A 19,928-nucleotide genomic window follows, 5' to 3' on the forward strand; every position below is an offset into this window, starting at 1 on the left:
ATTTACATCAGTAACCACATGTAGATCAAAACGTGATAAGAGGACTGACTAAGGAGAGGTGACCTTAAATCTTAAGTTGAGAGACTGATAACCGCAACACAGGACAGTGGTCTATGGACAAGATGGTTCACAGCCAATTTTAAAAAAAATGGTAAAATCGACACATTCGGTTTCTGTGGAAGGGAACTGGAAACTGCCCATCTCGTTGCTGGGTATGATGTTCTGATGTCAGAAAACACAAAAAGATAGAAATAAGTACACAATAAGGAAGCATGGCTCAACCACTGGAAATGGTGTAACTACTATGATACCACTGTATCTTAAGAAAATTAGAATCACAATCCTGATAGAATTGTACAGAGTGAAGACATTGTGATCACCTGGCACAGTCCCATTCTGGCAGCTAGAAATCTCAGTGCACAAAACTGGACGTTGGGACAAAGATGAAGAACACAAGAACAGGATTGCTAATAGAAGTTTCAGGACCAAGTGATTATTCTGCACACCATGGCGTCCGGAGTTAGGCGCTCAATTGGGGATACAGTTATAGGGCAAGTTGTGTGCATAACATAATTACCTAATTGGTGATAAATACCAATAATCGGCATTAACTAACACTAAGCCAGTGCTAATCTGCTGTTGCATACGTAACAGATTTATGCCCCTATTCTCTAAATAGCTTGCCTAATGCAAAGAAGGCGTGTTCTGACTATTCTTGAACTATAGAATATCTGCATTTTATTTTTTACATTTGTACTCCGCGCTTTCCCACTCATGGCAGGCTCAATGCAGCTTACATGGGGCAATGGAGGGTTAAGTGACTTGCCCAGAGTCACAAGGAGCTGCCTGTGCCTGAAGTGGGAATTGAACTCAGTTCCTCAGTTCCCTAGGACCAAAGTCCACCACCCTAACCACTAGGCCACTCCGCCACTTTATGCACCCAACTGCCATATTTAGGTGCCACCATTTACACCAGCCATAGACATGGTGTAAGTAGTCACACCTAAAATTTGGCATGTAACTGCGGACTGAGGCTAGTATTCTATAATTGATTTGGCATACAACTCTGCCGTTAAAGAATACTAGTTCAGTGGCCAGTTTTTTGGCCCTTAACTTTTAGTGACCTTCATTGAATTTACCCCCATACGGAGAGCTAAAAAGGCAATCAGAGATGTGAAGATTGTGCAAGAATGACACACATGGTCCCAATTGTACCAATTGGTCTAATGAAAGAAGCAAAACATAAAAAAGGTGCGTTTTGATCTGCTGCCTTTACTTATTATGCAGCACATGAACTCCAGAAGAAAGTTCTGTTTGGCACAGTGCAAGTGTTAAGATAAGCAGTAGTAATTTGAGATCATATCAAACATGTCCTGCTTACAAGCAAGCTTCACTCCTGTCATGGTTTATGCAAAAGAAACCATTTGTATGAGAACTTGTAAGATCACACATATCTTCTGAAGGACGGACATGAGTTCTTACATTTAACAACCGTTCTTATGATTGTTCTGTGCAGCAATCGGGTTTTCTCTGGGACAGACATGGCTATTAAGAACTGTACACTACTTTGTTTTTGTCTGAGATAAAATTAGCAAAGCCTTCAGAGAAGGATGCAAGTGTGGTTGAAAAATTGTGGTGAGGCTGTCAGACTTTCAGATTCTGGTTCACTGTATTATGCTTCGTCTTGTAGATGTTTAGATCTTAAGGGGTCTTTTTTCTAAGCTGTGGTAAAAGGGGGCCTGTGCTAGCGTCAGCGTATGTTTTTGATGTGCACTGAGGCCCCTTTTACTGCAGCGGGCAAAATGCTGTCTTTTTTTTTTTTTTGAGGAAAAGAAATAGCGCGGCCATTTCAGGAGCGAGCCCTTACCGCCACCCATTGAGATGGCGGTAAGGGCTCCCATTCTAACCCAGGTTGAGTTCCGGCACTATAAAAATAGGACATATTTTGTAGCACTGGAAATGGCGCATGTTAGGGGTGGGAACTACGTCCAGGCTCCTTTGGTGCGTGTAAGCCTGTGATGGGCTTACCGCTACTTCATAAAAGGGCCCCTAAGAGTGCTGTTTGTTTAAGCCTTTAATCTTTAACAGAAAAGTGAATACACATTGAGGCTGATATACTTAGGATGCATTAATTTTTAGTTCAAATCTTTTTATTAAGTAATAAAGAAACATACATCAAAGCAGTAATCCAAACAAACATCAAACAGAATGTTACTTTTTTACTATAACAAAAAGTCCTCTGTTCCCTCCACCCCCACCCCACCCAGTATGTACCATGATAACTTCGTCATGGTGGGCCTTGGCTTTTATGCCCCCCCCCCATGTTTCTGTAAGTTAAATAAGCCCCATAAGATCTGGATGCATTAATTTTAACGTGGGACTAACTCCATTTAAGGCATATATTAATATGAAATGAACAAAGGCCCTTGACAGTTTACTGCTGTGGAGCGGTCATATGCTTGGCCGCCTTCCGACTGTGTGTTTAAAAAAAAAAAGTCCCTTCCCACCCACTCATGGGCCGATGCGCAAAAGGTTTGCGGTAGAATCCAAAATTGCCACAGCATGCTCAGAATAATGAGTATGTAAATTAATGCTGCGTTAAAATCGTGGCATTAATTAGGTGCTCACAGCTCTGTGCTGATTTTCCTGTTGGTGCCACCATGGATTTTTGGGGGGTCGGGCCAATGCTCAGGGAGGGTGCATGGCACAGCACAACAGCATTGTTGGGGAAGCCCATTCGGGACAGGGTGGTCCGGTTGGTGGGAGAGAAGGGGTGTCATTAGACAACCAACCCTTATAACACTGCCCTGGATCTGCCACTAAACAAACTTGAGAGCACTTTTTTTTTTTTAAGAATTCGTGTGACCACATTTACATGCAGTCTGCACTAATGGTTTCAGCTACTGTGCTGAAACCATTAGAGCATTCAGGAGCACACTGATGCCTGTGCTGATCATCTTTATGGCAGCCGTTAGGTTAATGGAGGAGGAGGGGGAGAAGGTAGTTTGACCACAGGCAGGCGATGCTCAAAACCTATCTCACCATGGTCAGGAAAAAAAAAATTAACTTCCTTCTTCTAATTGTTTCCCAGCTCCCTCACCTGAAGAAGGAACACAATCCTCTTTCCCCTAAAGGCTTCTAACACCAAGCTGGCAGGAGGAGATAGTCTTCTGTTTTATTTATTTTTCTATGAAATTTTTATGAAATAACTTCAAACATTGTAACAGCAACAGATAATACACTGTAGTTCTTCAGTGTAGGCAGCACTGATTATAAAAGCAATACATTTACACACACCTCAGTTCACAATTGCTAAACCCTCTGCCTTCTCGGATACCTCTGTGATACTTCAAGAAGGTTAGACAATGCCGGATTGCTGCTCAGGCCTCCAACTTCAACCATATATCATCATGAACCCTCTGCACAGAGTCCTTTCCAGTCTTCATACAGTTTCCAAATTGTCACAAACGATCCCAGACAGTTCTGGTGCTGAACTGTCAATTCTGTCATCACTAGGAATCAATTTCTCCTGTGATTTGTGACTGCTTCCAAATTAAAATCAGTTAAACATTTTTCTTCATCACTTCAATATCAAATAGCTAACTTTTCAAATTCTTTACCTTTATTTCTGCGATGCTGCCCACATTATTTACTGTTTAGGAAAAATTTGAAAACCTTTCTTTTTTCACAAAGCGGGCCTTAGTTTCATTTAATTAGATTTATGTTTTTTTAATTTGATTTATGTTTTGATACGTTTTCTGATAATTTTATTTGGTTATTATAATTCTCAGATACGTTGGTTCTGGTTTCTTTTATTGTAAACCGCCCTGAACTGCATAGCTGGAGGCAGGCTATAAGACATGATGTAACGTAACATAACAGATGCACATAATTTAATTTTTGCAGTACCTGCTATGGGATGGGAAATTCAGGCATCTTCCAATGAGCAGCCAATAAAGAGTAAAGGGTCATGGATTTTATATACTGCCTGCAGTCCAGGCTACTGTTGCTATGCTGAGTATCAACTTAAATGCCTTTTTATTTATGGTCCCTCCCCCCCACCCCATTGACATAGAAACATGACAGCAGATAAAGGCCATATGACCCATCTAGTCTGCCCATCTTCTGTAACCCCTAACTCTTCCTTTTCATAGAAACATGACATGCAGTTACAAAGCTCTGTCTTACACTCCACCCGCACATACACAGTCTCTCTGATCAGTGTCACAATGTCCTCCCAGTGATGTGCTTAGAGGTCCCCACTTGGCCGCAATTTCTCCAACGCTTGTCAATAGTATGGTGCCGTACAGTCTTTGTATTCTTTCAGGTGTGTGATACCAGTGGTAGAGAAGTTTGTATCTGTTAACAAGGTACTGGCTACTGAGTTCCTCAAAAGAGATCGATGTATATTCTCCTATTCCTTCCATTGAGGGGCCCGTCCCAGATCAGCCTTTCAGTGGGCTACTGTACATACTTAAGAGGGCCTGGTATGTTGTTATACTTTTGTTTCCCACCCGATCGTAATACTCTTTCTGGCTGATGTTTCACCAGTCCAAGCTCCAACATCACTTTACAAATCTCACAATTCTTTGGTCTTGCCTGTTGGTGGCCTCAGCTTCCTGGTGTGGGAGGGTAACTCATTTTTTCTTTCAGTAAGGTATGGGAGGTTTATTACTTTGTCATGTTAGATGGATGGTAGAAGTAATCAGAAGAGTGGGGGTTCCATCTTTGGACAGATGGAAGAGGGATGTGAGGTTCACTTTATTAGATGTGTGGGAGAGAGAATCGGGCATGGATAGATCACATTTTTGAGTTCATATGCATAGTACACAGGTGCAATTTTTAATAGTATCTGTGCACTGTGCATATCATTAGTTTTCTAACTAGGTAGTAAAACTAGATGATTTATGCCTGTGTTAAACATTCCCTAATGTTTAGCATAGTTTCGGTCTATCTTTCCCACTGAGAGAAGCTGGGAAAGCTTAGTTGCATTTAATACACTTACTACTGGAATTATCTATGTACATTTAACAGTCAAAACAAGTCATCAACAGTTTCCAGATTGCACTGTACCATGGAGGATGTTTCTTTCAATAAACAACTATTTTAAATCCCACCTGAGGCTGTCTGCTTGCTGCATGATTAAATGCACAGGCCTTTTCTAATGTTCTTGGGGCCTGTGGTCTTTTTGTTTTCTAAAACAAGAATTGATAAAATGCATTTGTTTCAGTAAAGACTGATTGTGTACTACAGAGAGTGGTTAATTAATAGCCAGTAGAATGCCCTAAGTGCAGCCTGATGAAATGATCCCTTTTGCTTCCAGAATAAATATTGTGAATGTTGCTGATGGCAGAGTTCTGCAGTCATTTGATCTCCCCAAAGCTATTGGCCTTGAATTTTCTCCAAAGAAGACTGTTCTGGCAACGTGGCAAACATACAGCTGTAAGTGACACTGAGTGCTTACTTGGTCTAAGCAGATGAAAAGTCTGATTATTGTTTTGCCGTCTGATTGATCATTATTATTTGTCTTTTTAAAGCTTATTGCTTAATGAACTTCACCTCTAACCCTTATTGGGTGTAACTCTGACCAGTGTATAAAGGGTCTTCTTACCGAGCTGCAGGAAAAAGGGCCCTGCGCTAGCTGCGGGGGCCATTTCTCCCGCACGCCAGGGCCCTTTTTACTGCAGTGGGTAAAAAGACCCCAGGCACAAATGGCCATGCGTTGAGAGAACTCTTACTGCATGGCCATGTGACAGGGAGCCCTTACTTCCACCCATTGAGTGGTGATAAGGGCTCCCGCACTAACCCGGTGGTAACTGAGCAGCGAGCAGCGATGCCCGATTACTGCCTGCAAATGGCACTTGCTCGGGGAGAGAGTACCGCTAGCATCCACGCTGGGCTGGCAGTAGTCCCGGAAGAGTGAGCGGTAAGCGCCACTCTGTAAAATGGCCCCTAAGGGTGGGGGGATGTAGGAGGGAAGTTTATTTGGATTTTTGGGATGAAAACACTAGGAGAGGGAGATAAGATGTGAGTATTAGAGAGGATTCAAGACAGATAATGTTAACCACATGAGTTCATAAGAGTCCAGGCCTCCTATACTTAGAAGTATTTTTTGGTTTGCTAACTTTTTTTTTTGAGTGGAGATGGTGGGGAAACTTTCTGCATGGTTTGATAATGTTTGAGGTTGGATAACTTTCTGAATCTATGTACTTGACCTGAACATCATTAAAAAAAAGATTTTAATGTAAATACAAAATATTGCTTATTGGTCCATAATGAAGAAATGCTGACACAGCCCATTCTCTTTGAATAGGCTGTGTCGCATTGCTGCAGGGCTTTGTAACACGGGGGGGGGGGATGTTTTGAACATTGTGGTTTGTAATGGTAAATTGCTGTTACTGGAGAATGACAGTGTTTTGAAAGAAATGTATAAGGCAATCTTCAGAGCAAATTTGAGGAAAATTTGCATTTAGGCAGACACTGGTCTGTCTTCCTTTAACTGTTCCTATGTATTACTTTCCGAAGCAGAACTGCAGAAATGATATCTCTTTGCCCGGAGAGTTAATAATTGGAGATGAATAAGATGGTTTGATGTTTGATTTCAGTGCAGGTTATCTTTGGGGAATGAAAGGGATAAGTAAGGTGCATATGGACATTCCATGTACTCCACATATGCAAAGTACAGAAGTAGAATACTACTCAACTTCCCTGTGGTCCGTTAGTTTTCAAACGGAAACTCTATTGCGGCTTGTGGCTACAAAGTGCATGCAGACTTGCAAGCTATAGAGAGTATAAAAATTACCTCCAAATGGGCAAGTAACTTGTACTTCCTCAGCCCAGACAAGGTGCTGTAGTAGAGTTGTAATGTTTACCCAGGGCCGTGCCTAGGGTCTCTGGTGCCCCCTGCAGGCTATCAGTTCCCCCCGTGGCATCTCCTTTCTCTCTTCTCGCAACCAGCGTCTCACTCTCTCTGTCACAAACACACACTCGCACATTCACTCTCTCACACATAGTCACTCTCACACACACTCTCTCAAACATACACACTCCGAGGGAAACTTGCTAGCGCCTGTTTCTACTTTGAGTTCCTTGTTGTGTCTTATGAACGTTGAAGTAGAAAGCCACTTATTTTTGACAGTATTACTAGGATAAGCAACATAAAATGTACTGTTTTGGGATCTTGCCAGGTACTTGTGACTTGATTGGCCACTATTGGAAACAGGATGCTGGGCTTGATGAACCTTCGGTCTGTCCCAGTATGGCAATACTTATGTACTTATGAGTAGATTTTCATTTTAGTTTTAAGCGATAAACCCCAAGTACAAAAAAGTGTTTATTGGATAAACACTGTAGTGCTCATGCTAGGAGCAGGAAGCATTCCAGGAAGAAGAAAGCCAATCGTCCCTTGAAAAGCAAACAGCGCGAAACAGGCCCTGTCGGGACATTAAGGCTCCTGGACGCTCTATTATATCCACTACATCTAAGAACAGATAAGTGTTGTAAACTCTTAAATTGGGGCTACAACAGAATTTTTAATTGATATCTTCCACAATTTTGCACATTGCACTTAATCACAAGGCATTGAAAGTAAAACTATAAATAAAATACGGATGGTAGGGGGTTGTCAATGATTCTCCGAGGAAAAGCAGGCTGCTTGTTCTCACTGATGGGTGACGTCCACGGCAGCCCCCTCCAATCGAATCTTCACTAGCAAAGGCCTTTGCTAGCCCTCTCGCGCCCATGCGCACCGCGCATGCGGACCGTCTTCCCACCCGAAAACCGGCTCATGTTCGTCAGTCTTCTTTTGTCCGCGCTCGGGACGGTCGTGTTTGCCTCCGTTTCGTGCCCCTCAAGTTGACCTCACGTGTCTTCGCGATTTTCGCTTTAAAAAAAAAGAGAGACCGATCGGTCTTTACCCCTTTCCCGTGTTCCAGTTTTTCCCGCGTAAGTTTCCTTTCGCTTTCGGGACGGCCTATTTGGCCTCGGTATGGGTTTTTTCTCCCTTCTTTTTGGTGCCTTCGTATCACGCGAATTTTGTATTCGCCGGCGTGATTTTTACCGCCCATGTCATCGAAGTCTTCCAGCGGCTTCAAGAAGTGCACCCAGTGCAACCCGGGTAATTCTCGCTCACTGATAGGCACGCTTAGTGTCTTCAGGTCTGGGGGCTGGGCACCGCCCGCAGGCCTGCAGTCTTTGTGCTCTTTGAAAAAGAGGACTCAGGTAGCGAGATTGGCCCAGTGGAACGCGTTGTTCTCAGGCTCTTCGACGACAACAAGCACGGTGACTCGTCGAGTGCATCGACGTCGACAGCATCAACATCTTCGACATACTGCATCGGCATCGACTGCATCGAGGCTTCTACCTCCTGCATTCGTTTTCGGTACCGAGACATCGAAAGGCTGCGTTTGACGTCGGTGGGTACCGGGACCTCCGCTATTGCTGATGTCGTCGGACGGTGGTGCTGCGTTCTGGGAGTGCAGGTGAGGGCTGTCCCTCTCCCACTGCTGGTGGCGGTGAGCCTTCGGTTGGGTCTCCTCCTGCCCTGAGGGATCCTGCGGTACAGCCCCCCCCCCCCCCCCCCCCGACTGATCGACCTCTTCGGCCTCGGTCCCACGGGAAGCGACGGTTGGATTCTAAGTCCTCCTCGTCGGTACGGGAAGCTCCGGTGACATGCTTCGCTTGAAGAAGTCGAAGAAGCATCGACACCGGTCTCCTTCCCGTCTCGGGTACCGAGAGCTCTGGTCGCCGAGGGATGTGGGCACCCAGTAGGCATCGGCACCGGGAAGACCGCTCACCCTCTATTCAGGAGGTGTCGATGCGCGCTCCCTTGGACAGCCCGGACACCGCCTCCACGCCCGGAACAGACTCTGACCTCGACTCCTGCATCGGATTCTCAGTCTTCTCCACAGCCGCTCTGCACGAGAAGTCTCCGGCCGTTCTTCCGAGATTCTGGGAGAGCTGTTGCGCCCTCTCCGGTTACTGGGGTGCTTGCGCCACCGGTACCATCGGTGTGAGGCGACGGCTGCCCTTTTGCCCGATGGTGAGTCTCCTCCGGTATCGCTACGGCCGCCTCCCAGGCAAACTCCCGACAACGTCGGCGGAGGGAGCTTCGCCGGTGCTGGCGAGGGAGTCCACCTCTCGACGCTTCTACGCTGTGCCGTGTTCCCACGGAGTCGAGTCGGGCACGGCTTCAGACGCAGGTCCGTGAACTTGTGTCTGATACCGATGTGAGGCCTCGTGGGAGGAGGGAGGAGGACATCAGATATTTCTCTGACGAGGAGTCTGATGGCCTTCCTTCTGACCCCACTCCCTCCCCTGAAAGGCAACTTCTCCTCCCAAGAGTCTGTCTTTCGCGGCCTTTGTCCGGGAGATGTCTACGGCCCATCCCCTTCCCAGTGGTCGTGGAGGATGAGCCCAGGGCTGAGATGTTTGAGCTCTTGGACTATCCTTCTCCACCTAAGGAAGCGTCCACAGTACCCATGCATCATGTCCTAAAAAAGACATTGCTGGCGAACTGGACCAAGCCATTAACTAATCCCCACATTCCCAAGAAGATGAATCCCAGTATCGGATCCATGGGGACCCAGAGCTGATGCGCACTCAGTTGCCTCACGACTCTGGTGTGGTGGATCTGGCCCTAAAGAAGGCTAAGAGTTCTAGAGAGCATGCTTTGGCGCCCCCAGGCAGAGACTCCAGAACCTTAGACTCCTTTGGGAGGAAGGCCTATCATTCCTCTATGCTCGTGGCCAAGATTCAGTCCTACCAGCTCTACACGAGCATCCATATGCGGAACAATGTGCGACAGTTGGCGGGCTTGGTGGACAAGCTCCCTTCTGAGCAAGCCAAGCCATTCAGGAGGTGGTCAGGCAGCTGAAGGCGTGCAGAAAATTCCTGGCCAGAGGGGTATATGATACCTTGATGTTGCTTCCAGGGCCGCTGCTCAAGGTGTGGTGATGCGCAGACTCCTCATGGCTGCGTGCCTCCGACCTGGAGAATAGGATCCAGCAGCGGATTGCGGGACTCCCCTTGCGAGCGGACAACATTTTGGAGAAAGGTCGAACAGGTGGTAGAACAGCTCACCAGCGGGATACCGCTTTCGACAATTCTCCCGCCGGCAGCCTTCAGCATCTACCTCATCAGGTAGACGTTTTTATGGGGGACGGAGGGCTGTTCCCTACTCTTCTGGTAAGCGTAGGTACAATCCTCCCTCTCGCCAGCCTGCAGCCCAGGCTAAGCCCCAGCGCGCTCGCTCTCGTCAGCAGCGTGCGCCTCACCAAGGCCCCTCGGCTCCCCAGCAAAAGCAGGGGACGAGCTTTTGACTGGCTCCAGCAGAGCATAGCCGACATCAACGTGTCCGTGCTTGGGCGATCTGCGGTCGGGGAAGGTTGAAAGTTTTTCACCAAAGGTGGCCTCTTACAACCTCCGATCAGTGGGTTCTTCAAATAGTCCGGCAAGGATACACCCTCGATTTGGCCTCAAAACCTCCAAATTGTCCACCGGGAGCTCAGTCTTACAGCTTCCAGCACAAGCAGATACTTGCAGAGGAACTCTCCGCCCTTCTCAGCGCCAATGCAGTCGAGCCCGTGCCATCCGGGCAAGAAGGGCTGGGATTCTAGTCCAGGTACTTCCTTGTGGAAAAGAAAACAGGGGGGATGCGTCCCATCCTAGACCTAAGGGCCCTGAACAAATATCTGGTCAAGGAAAAGTTCAGGATGCTTTCCCTGGGCACCCTTCTTCCCATGATTCAGGAAAACGATTGGCTATGCTCTCTGGACTTGAAGGACGCCTACACGCACATCCCGATATTGCCAGCTCACAGGCAGTATCTGCGATTTCGTCTGGGCACACGTCACTTCCAGTACTGTGTGCTACCCTTTGGGCTCGCCTCTGCGCCCAGAGTGTTCACGAAGTGCCTGACTGTAGTAGCAGCAGCGCTCCGCAGGCTGGGAGTGCACGTGTTCCCTTATCTCGATGATTGGCTGGTGAAGAACAATTCCGAGGCAGGAGCTCTACAGTCCATGCAGATGACTATTCGACTCCTGGAGCTACTGGGGTTTGTGATAAATTACCCAAAGTCCCATCTTCTCCCAGTACAGAGACTCTAATTCATAGGAGCTCTGCTGGATTCTTGGACGGCTCGTGCCTATCTTCCGGAGACAAGGGCAAACAATCTGCTGTCCCTCGTCTCCCGGGTACGAGCGTCCCAACAGATCACAGCTCGGCAGATGTTGAGATTGCTTGGCCACATGGCCTCCACAGTTCATGTGACTCCCATGGCTCATCTTCACATGTGATCTGCTCAATGGACCCTAGCTTCCCAGTGGTTTCAGGCTGCTGGGGATCTAGAGGACGTGATCCACCTGTCCACGAGTTTTCTCAAATCCCTGTACTGGTGGACGATTTGGTCCAATTTGACTCTGGGACGCCCTTTCCAAATTCCTCAGCCACAAAAGGTGCTGACTACGGATGCGTCTCTCCTGGGGTGGGGAGCTCATGTCGATGGGCTTCACACCCAGGGAAGCTGGTCCTTCCAGGAACGCGATCTGCAGATCAATCTCCTGGAGTTACGAGCGGTCTGGAACGCTCTGAAGGCTTTCAGAGATCGGCTGTCCCACCAAATTATCCAAATTCAGACAGACAACCAGGTTGCCATGTATTACATCAACAAGCAGGGGGGCACCGGATCTCGCCCCCTGTGTCAGGAAGCCGTCAGCATGTGGCTGTGGGCTCACCGTTACGGCATGTTGCTCCAAGCCACATATCTGGCAGGCGTAAACAACAGTCTGGCCGACAGGTTGAGCAGGATTATGCAACCTCACGAGTGGTCGCTCAACTCCAGAGTAGTGCGCCGGATCTGCCAGGTGTGGGGCACCCCCCCTGGTAGATCTCTTTGCATCTCAAGCCAACCACAAGGTCCCTCAGTTCTGTTCCAGACTTCAGGCCCACGGCCGACTGGCATCGGATGCCTTCCTCCTGGATTGGGGGGAAGGCCTGCTGTATGCTTATCTTCCCATACCTCTGGTGGGGAAGACTTTGTTGAAACTCAAGCAAGACCGAGGCACCATGATTCTGATTGCTCCTTTTTGGCCGCGTCAGATCTGGTTCCCTCTTCTTCTGGAGTTGTCCTCCGAAGAACCGTGGAGATTGGAGTGTTTTCTGACCCTCATCACACAGGACGAAGGGACACTTCTGCATCCCAACCTCCAGTCTCTGGCTCTCACGGCCTGGATGTTGAGAGTGTAGACTTTGCCTCTTTCGGTCTGTCGGAGGGTGTCTCCCGTGTCTTGCTTGCTTCCAGAAAAGATTCCACTAAGAGGAGTTACTTCTTTTTATGGAGGAGGTTTGCCGTCTGATGTGGCAGCAAGGCCTTAGATCCTCGCTCCTGTCCTACACAGACCCTGCTTGAATACCTTCTGCACCTGTCTGAGTCTGGTCTCAAGACCAACTCTGTAAGGGTTCACCTTAGCGCAATCAGTGCATACCATTACCGTGTGGAAGGTAAGCCGATCTCAGGACAGCCTTTAGTTGTTCGCTTCATGAGAGGTTTGCTTTTGTCAGAGCCCCCCGTCAAACTTCCTACAGTGTCATGGGATCTCAATGTCGTTCTCACCCAGCTGATGAAACCTCCTTTTGAGCCACTGAACTCCTGCCATCTGAAGTACTTGACCTGGAAGGTCATTTTCTTGGTGGCAGTTACTTCAGCTCGTAGAGTCAGTGAGCTTCAGGCCCTGGTAGCCCAGGCCCCTTACACCAGATTTCATCATAATAGAGTAGTCCTCCGCACTCACCCTAAGTTCTTGCCGAAGGTAGTGTCGGAGTTCCATCTGAACCAGTCAATTGTCTTGCCAACATTCTTTCCCCGTCCGCATTCCTGCCCTGCTGAACGTCAGCTGCACACATTGGACTGCAAAAGAGAATTGGCCTTCTATCTGGAGCGGACACAGCCCAACAGACAGTCCGCTCAATTGTTTCTTTTGATCCCAACAGGAGGGGAGTGGCTGTGGGGAAACGCACCATTTCAAATTGGCTAGCAGATTGCATTTCCTTCACTTACGCCCAGGCTGGGCTGACTCTTGAGGGTCATGTCACGTCTCATAGTGTTAGAGCCATGGCAGCGTCACTGGCCCACTTGAAGTCAGCCACTATTGAAGAGATTTGCAAGGCTGCGACGTGGTCATCTGTCCACACATTCACATCTCATTACTGCCTGCAGCAGGATACCCGACGCAACAGTCAGTTCGGGCAGTCAGTGCTTCAGAATCTGTTCGGGGTTTAGAATCCAACTCCACCCCCTAGGCCCATGTTTATTCTGTTCCAGGCTACACTCTCAGTTAGTTGGATAAGTTGTTAGGTCAATCTCAGTTATGTCCTCGCCGTTGAGAGGCCCAATTGACCATGTTTGTTGTTTTGAGTGAACCTGGGGGCTAGGGATACCCCATCAGTGAGAACAAGCAGCCTGCTTGTCCTCGGAGAAAGCGAATGCTACATACCTGTAGAAGGTATTCTCCGAGGACAGCAGGCTGATTGTTCTCACATACCCGCCCGCCTCCCCTTTGGAGTTGTGTCTTCCCTTGTCTTTGTCTTGCTATATACGGGACTGACGAACACGAGCCGGTTCGGGCGGGAAGACGGTCGCGCATGCGCGGTGCACATGGGCGTGCGAGGGCTAGCAAAGGCCTTTGCTAGTGAAGATTCCGATTGGAGGGGGCTGCCGTGGACGTCACCCATCAGTGAGAACAATCAGCCTGCTGTCCTCGGAGAATACCTTCTACAGGTATGTAGCATTCGCTTTAATACCACGTCACAAGAATAAGGCTAAAAGAAACACGCCAGTGTGTGAGCCTGAAGTGACTATATGAGACTTCCCCATTATTATTACCAATTATGATATGTGTGCAGATGTTTCTACTTTGAGTTTCCTTGTTGTATCCTAGAAATAAGCAGTGGATTTTCCCCAAGTCATATTAATAATGGCTTATGGACTTTTCTTTTAGGAAGCTGTCCAAACATTTTTAAACCCTGCTAAGCTAATTGCTTTTACTACATTCTTGGGCAACGAATTCCAGAGTTTAATTACACGTTGAGTGAAGAAATATTTTCTCCGGTTCATTTTAAATTTACTACTTTTGTAGGTTCAATACATGCCCCCTAGTCCTAATATTTTTGGAAAGAGTAAACAAGCAATTCATGTCTACCCGTTCCATTCCACTCATTATTTTATAGACTTCCATCATATCTCCCCTCAGCCGTCTCTTCTCCATGCTTTAGCCGCTCCTCATAGAGAAATTGTCCCATCCCCTTTATCATTTTCGTCACCCTTCTCTGTACCTTTTCTAATTCCACTAAATCTTTTTTTAGATATGGTGACCAGAATTGCACACAATATTCGAGGTGCGGTTGCACCACTGAGCGATACAAAGGCATTATAACATCCTTGTTTTTGTTTTCCATTTCTTTCCCAACGATACCTAACATTCTATTTGCTTTCTTATCTGCCGCCGCCGCACAATGAGCAGAGGGTTTCAACGTATCATCAACGATGACACCTAGATCCCTTTCCTGGTCATTGACTCCTAATGTGGAACCTTGTATCATGTAACTATAGTTCGGGTTCCTCTTTCCCATATGCATCACTTTGCACTTGCTCACATTAAACTTCATCTGCCATTTGATTGCCCAGACTCCCAGTCTCGTAAGGTTCTCTTGTATTTTTTCACAATCCTCTTGCGATTTAACAACGTTGAATAACTTTGTGTTGTCAGCAAATTTAATTACCTCACTAGTTACTCCCATCTCCAGATCACTTATAAATATGTTAAAAAGCAACGGTCCATCACAGACCCCTGGGGAACCCCACTATCTACCCTTCTCCATTGAAAATACTGACCGTTTAACCCTACTCTTTGTTTTCTATCATTTAACCAGTTTTTAATCCACAGTAGTACTCTACCTCCTATCCCATGACTCTCCAATTTCCTCTGGATTCGTACATGAGGTACTTTGACAAGTGCCTTTTGAAAATCCAGATACACAATATCTACTGGCTCACCTTTATCCACGTTTGTTCACCCCTTCAAAGAAATGTAATAGATTGGTGAGGCAAGATTTCCCTTCACTGAATCCCTGTTGATTTTGTCTCATTAATCCATGCTTTTGAATATGCTGTGTAGTTTTGTTCTTTATAATAGTCTCTACCGTTTTGCCTGGCACTGACATCAGATAATGCAGCAGCTGGCAGTAGTGCAGCAAGGACTAAGTGGGTTAATTCAGTTCTTAGGCAGCAAGGATCTTAAAAGAAAAGTGTATTTCCTGAGGTGGGCGGAAACGTTCAACTCCTTTCCCCTCAGGATAGGGTTTGGTCTCCTTAGCACACAGTAGTAGTCTAGGACCCAACTTTAGTCATAGCTTATAGGTGGAGAGTGTATCTTTGCAGACTCTCTGGGAGGCATACTGTTACGCTTTTGCTTATTCAGTTGCTTGATTACATAATTCAGCAGAGTGAGATCCAGGGCAGAGAGCCAGAGGTTGCTAGTTCTAGTTCCTGCCCTTTCCTTATTCTTCAAGAGCTGTAGTTTTTACAGCTGCAGTGCTCTGTGGACCCTAGCATTTGTAACGGATCCTCACGCCTGCCAGCATAATCCCTTTGGACCTACTTTCAAACCTGCTTCTCCTTATATGCTAAGGGGTAGCATCTTGGTGGAGCAGTCTGTGGGGAACCAATGCAGGGAGCTGAAGGTTGCCAGTTATGTCCTGTAGCAGTTTCAAATTGGTCTTTGGCAGGAGCCCATATGGTCACAGTTGTCTAGGTGGTGGTCTGGTGTTCCTTATTGTCTTCTCCCATTCAAGTCAGCTTGTTTTGAGATCTGGGAATTTTAGGAGCTTAACAACTCCTTCTGGAATGTTCACCTTCCTCTTCTCTTTTGGCCTTCTGTAGTTCTATTCCACCCTTCTCTGGACTGCTTTTTTTTTTTTTTTACATCCCACAGGTCCGGAGCTCCAAACTAGTCTGGTAAGGATGAAATGGAAGGAAAAATTATATCTTATCTGCTAATTTTCTTTCCTTTACCAGCTCCTAACAGACCAGTCGAGAGGCCCACTCTTCTATAGGTTGCCTTCATAGGGCATAGGTTCCTAGTCTAGATGGTCAACGGGATTATCTCCTGATTTTCTCTTTGTGACTGCCAGGATATCTGCACTAGACTTGCTTCAGGAGTGGCGTGCCTGGTCCAGTTCTCATGTGATGATTCTGCGATACTTGTCCTTTGGGCTATTTAATCATATCTTTCTACAAGTAGTTTCTTCCCTTCTGGGCTACTAAGCTGCCTGAGTAGCTTAGACTTTCTACAGCAATATACCGCAGGTACTATTGGACATTTAGGGTTTTCCTGGCTATTTGGCTTGAAGGGCAAGCTAGATGTTCCCTTGATATTCCATGGCTTCTTCAGGGACAGTATGCTGCTTCTTTCGTGATTTCTTTGAGAGCAATATATCGATTACACTGTGGTGGCAGCAGAATTCTCCTGGCTGTCCGGTGAGTTGGATCTCTGGGCGCACCAGGTGCTATTGGGGCTGGCTCCTTTTCTTTTATTTCCAGCAGCCATGTTCTGATTTTCTGGAGCAATGTGCTTATTGCTGTATTTTGCCTCAGTGGCAGTCTGTGACCAGCATTTGTTACCTTCGATATCAGCAGGCTCTACATTTTCTTGTGTTGGGCTCTCTGTGGCTGATACTAGGTTGTTTTCACTGCCTACGTCTTGCTTGCTGTATTGAGTTGTTGGTAGTATGGGACACTTTCCACCGCATGGTTTTGGTGAGGGTCTTCCTGCCCTATTTTCTTCTTGCTAACGCAGGCTTCTTTACACTAGTTTGTTGGTGGTGGCAATTCTGGGTTGCATTTCATGTTCGGCACTGTCAAGTCCTACAGGTTGCCAGTTGCTATCAGTGACAAAACGTTCTACATGGTGCCCTTCTAGGGCGAATCATGAGGAACTATTTTGTTTCTCTGTCTACATCCACTAGTCGATAGACACAACTACCCAAAGGTCTAGACTAGTCTGATAGGACTAAAGGAAAGAAAATTAGTAGGTAAGGTATAATTTTTTTCTCCCTCACCTGGCTTGTTTTGTGGAGGACACAAAAAGGAGGAGGAAAACCTCACATGAGCGTGGATGATGGACAGGAAAGTGAGGAAAACTTGAAGAGGATGATGGACAAGAAAGTGAGGAAAACTCAAAGAGTTTTGTGGAGGAGCAGCCTAATGGTTAGAGCAGTGGGCTGAGAACAAGAAGAGCCCAGTTCAAATCCCAGTGCTGCTTCTGTGATCTTGGGCATGTCACGTCACCCTTTATTGCCACAGATACAATCTCACAATCTGAGGGGCATCTATTGTACCTGAATGTACACTGCTTTGATAACTTTCGGGCTTGTAGGCACTATATAAGAAATTAAATAAATAAATGAATTTTTTCCTCCAATCAGTTTCATGTTTTTTTCTGTTCCAAAGACTAGCAATAATGTTTGTGGCACAAAACCCAAATTAGCTGGAAAATAAAACACTCAGGGCATCTTTTACTAAGGCGCACTCACGTTTTTAGCGCGCGTAAAATTGTGGGTGCACTAAACGTTAGAGACGCCCATAGGAATGCATTGGCGTCTCTAACGTTTAGCATGCCCACAGTTTTAGTGCGTGCTAAAAACGTGAGAGCGCCTTAGTAAAAGACACCCTAAGTTTTCAATTTATAAACACTTAAGAATAGAAGCCCTAATTATAAAATACTGTTCATGCATGTGTATCAGAAAACACTATTTACTTTAATACAGCATACACAGGATAAAAAATGATTTATTTGGCACCATCGATGTAGATGAAGATACATGGCGGAATTCATATAGTTCTAGTGTCCGTGCCTGAGGATCTTACAGCCTAAGGTTGAATGAACAGAAAGAAAGAAATTCTAATAGGGAAATACCTGGAAGGTGTAATTTACTAAATCTACACTTCTTTACCATTTTCTCTTTAGCTCAATAGGAATTACATTCAGGTACAGGAAGTTGTTTCCCTGTCCCAAGGGGCTTATAATCTAAGGGCTGTGTTAATGTTTTAATGCATGTTAACATATGCACTTAGTATTAGGCCCCATAGAGAATAGTAAGGCTTCTGTTAACTCAGTTACAGAATGAGTTAATGCATGTTAATTCAGGTTACTAAATGAGACCCTTTGTACCTGAAGTACTGGAACGTGAAGTGACGTGCTCAAGGACACAAGGAGCAGCAGTGGGATTTGAACTATGATTTCCTTGGTTCGTGGCCTGCTGCTCTAAACACTAGGCTATTCTAGCAGAGAATTCAAATTAAAAGAAGATTTGATAACCAAAGCTATCCTTCCCAATCTCTGAGTAATAGGATTTTTTTCATCCATGTGTAGTTTGTCAGAGTTAGTGCAGTAAGGACTGATAGCTAGGTAACCCCAGGAAGCTGTAGACTACATGCTTCATACACAAGATATTCTTTCTTGAGGCTAACATCGTTTTAATTGAAAAGGTTGTCTTGGGGAGGAAGTGACGTCATCGGAAAACATGGCCGCTTAAGTGCCGTGCTCCTGACTGCCCACCGCAATAATTAGCGCCCTCGAACGCGAAAGCCTAATGAGCAACCGGAGAAAAACAGCGGCAGAATCAGCGGAGGGGAGAGATCCCGTTAGAGCCATGCAGAAGCGGGCGGACGCCGTCGATCTTTCACAGTTCGCATTTGCGAGCGACGGGTCCAAAAAAAACATGGCGCCTCAAACGCTTGAGGAGACAGCGGACCAAATGGCAGCGGAGATCCCGTTTTCGGGGGATCTGTTTGCAACACAAGGCCGCGGAGACTCGGAGTGCGCCGGACTACTGGAACTATGTGGCTGGAGTCAAGAGATTCGAGCCGATTTGAAAGCGATGCGCTCAGAACTGGCTACTCTTGGAAACGATCTCAGAGGAGAGATAAAGGAGCTGGGCCACAGAGTTGAGGAAGTGGAAAACAGCCTTGATGACCAAGCGGAGACTCTGGGCTCTTTGGAGAGACAAATAGCCGACGAGCGGCTAGGGCAACAAACAATCAATGATAAACTGGAGGACCTGGAAAACAGGAGTAGACGCCATAACCTCCGATTTCGTGGAGTACCTGAGACCCCGACCTACCAAAATAGTGAAGAGGTGGTACAAAAAATTGTAAGCGCTATACTAGCGGACTCAGCTGACCCGATCCCACCAGAAAACATAAACCTGGAACGGGCCCACCGGGCACTGGGCGCCAATAGACGAAATCTCGCTAAGGACATAATTGCATGTTTCCAGGACTTCAAATTAAAAGAGCGGGTACTATCAGACTTTCAATGGGACTCGTACCCTATAGAAATTTATCAGGACTTGGCCGCGATCACCTTAAAGCGTAGAGCAGACCTCAAGCCACTTACTACCAAATTGAGAGACTTGGGGATTCGCTACCGCTGGAGATACCCGTTTGCGATAGCATTCTACAAAGATGGACAACAGTATCAAATAAAATCACTAGCAGAGGCCCATGAGATTCTTCAGGGAGATCAGCAGGCAGATCCGCCGTCCACGCCAGCTGCCTCATGGCCAGTCCAAGGTCAGCGAACCCACCCGAAATGGCAGAGAGTAGGCCAGAGGCGTCTGCAACGCCAGAAATCAGCGGGTCGCCTCACCTGAGAGATTACCGGATTGCGGGAGGTTGGATGAAGTATGGCCGGCTGAATGCTTACGGTACACTCGGGGAAGCGAGTGGAATTGGCTGACTGTTTGACTGTGTGCATTTGGTTGAAAAGTTAATTTGGGTTGAATATATTATGCCCGGGTTGCTCAGAGGGCTATTAGATAAGAGTTAATGTTTGGCTGATATTGGAGGTGGAAGAGGGCAAGAGGGTCACTTC

At 46.6% G+C, this 19,928-nt stretch overlaps 1 protein-coding gene across 1 annotated transcript in view; it reads left to right on the top strand.

The window, feature by feature from the left end:
• Positions 1-19,928, top strand: part of EIF2A (eukaryotic translation initiation factor 2A) — an 83,008-nt gene that overhangs the window by 13,216 nt on the left and 49,864 nt on the right. Inside the window, exon 4 of the mRNA XM_030216387.1 lies at positions 5,324-5,442. Coding sequence (XP_030072247.1) covers positions 5,324-5,442 — 119 coding nt within the window. The remainder of the gene's footprint in view (positions 1-5,323; positions 5,443-19,928) is intronic.

The sequence above is a fragment of the Microcaecilia unicolor genome, chromosome 10 (genome assembly GCF_901765095.1).
Source record: "Microcaecilia unicolor chromosome 10, aMicUni1.1, whole genome shotgun sequence".
NCBI lineage: Eukaryota > Metazoa > Chordata > Amphibia > Gymnophiona > Siphonopidae > Microcaecilia > Microcaecilia unicolor.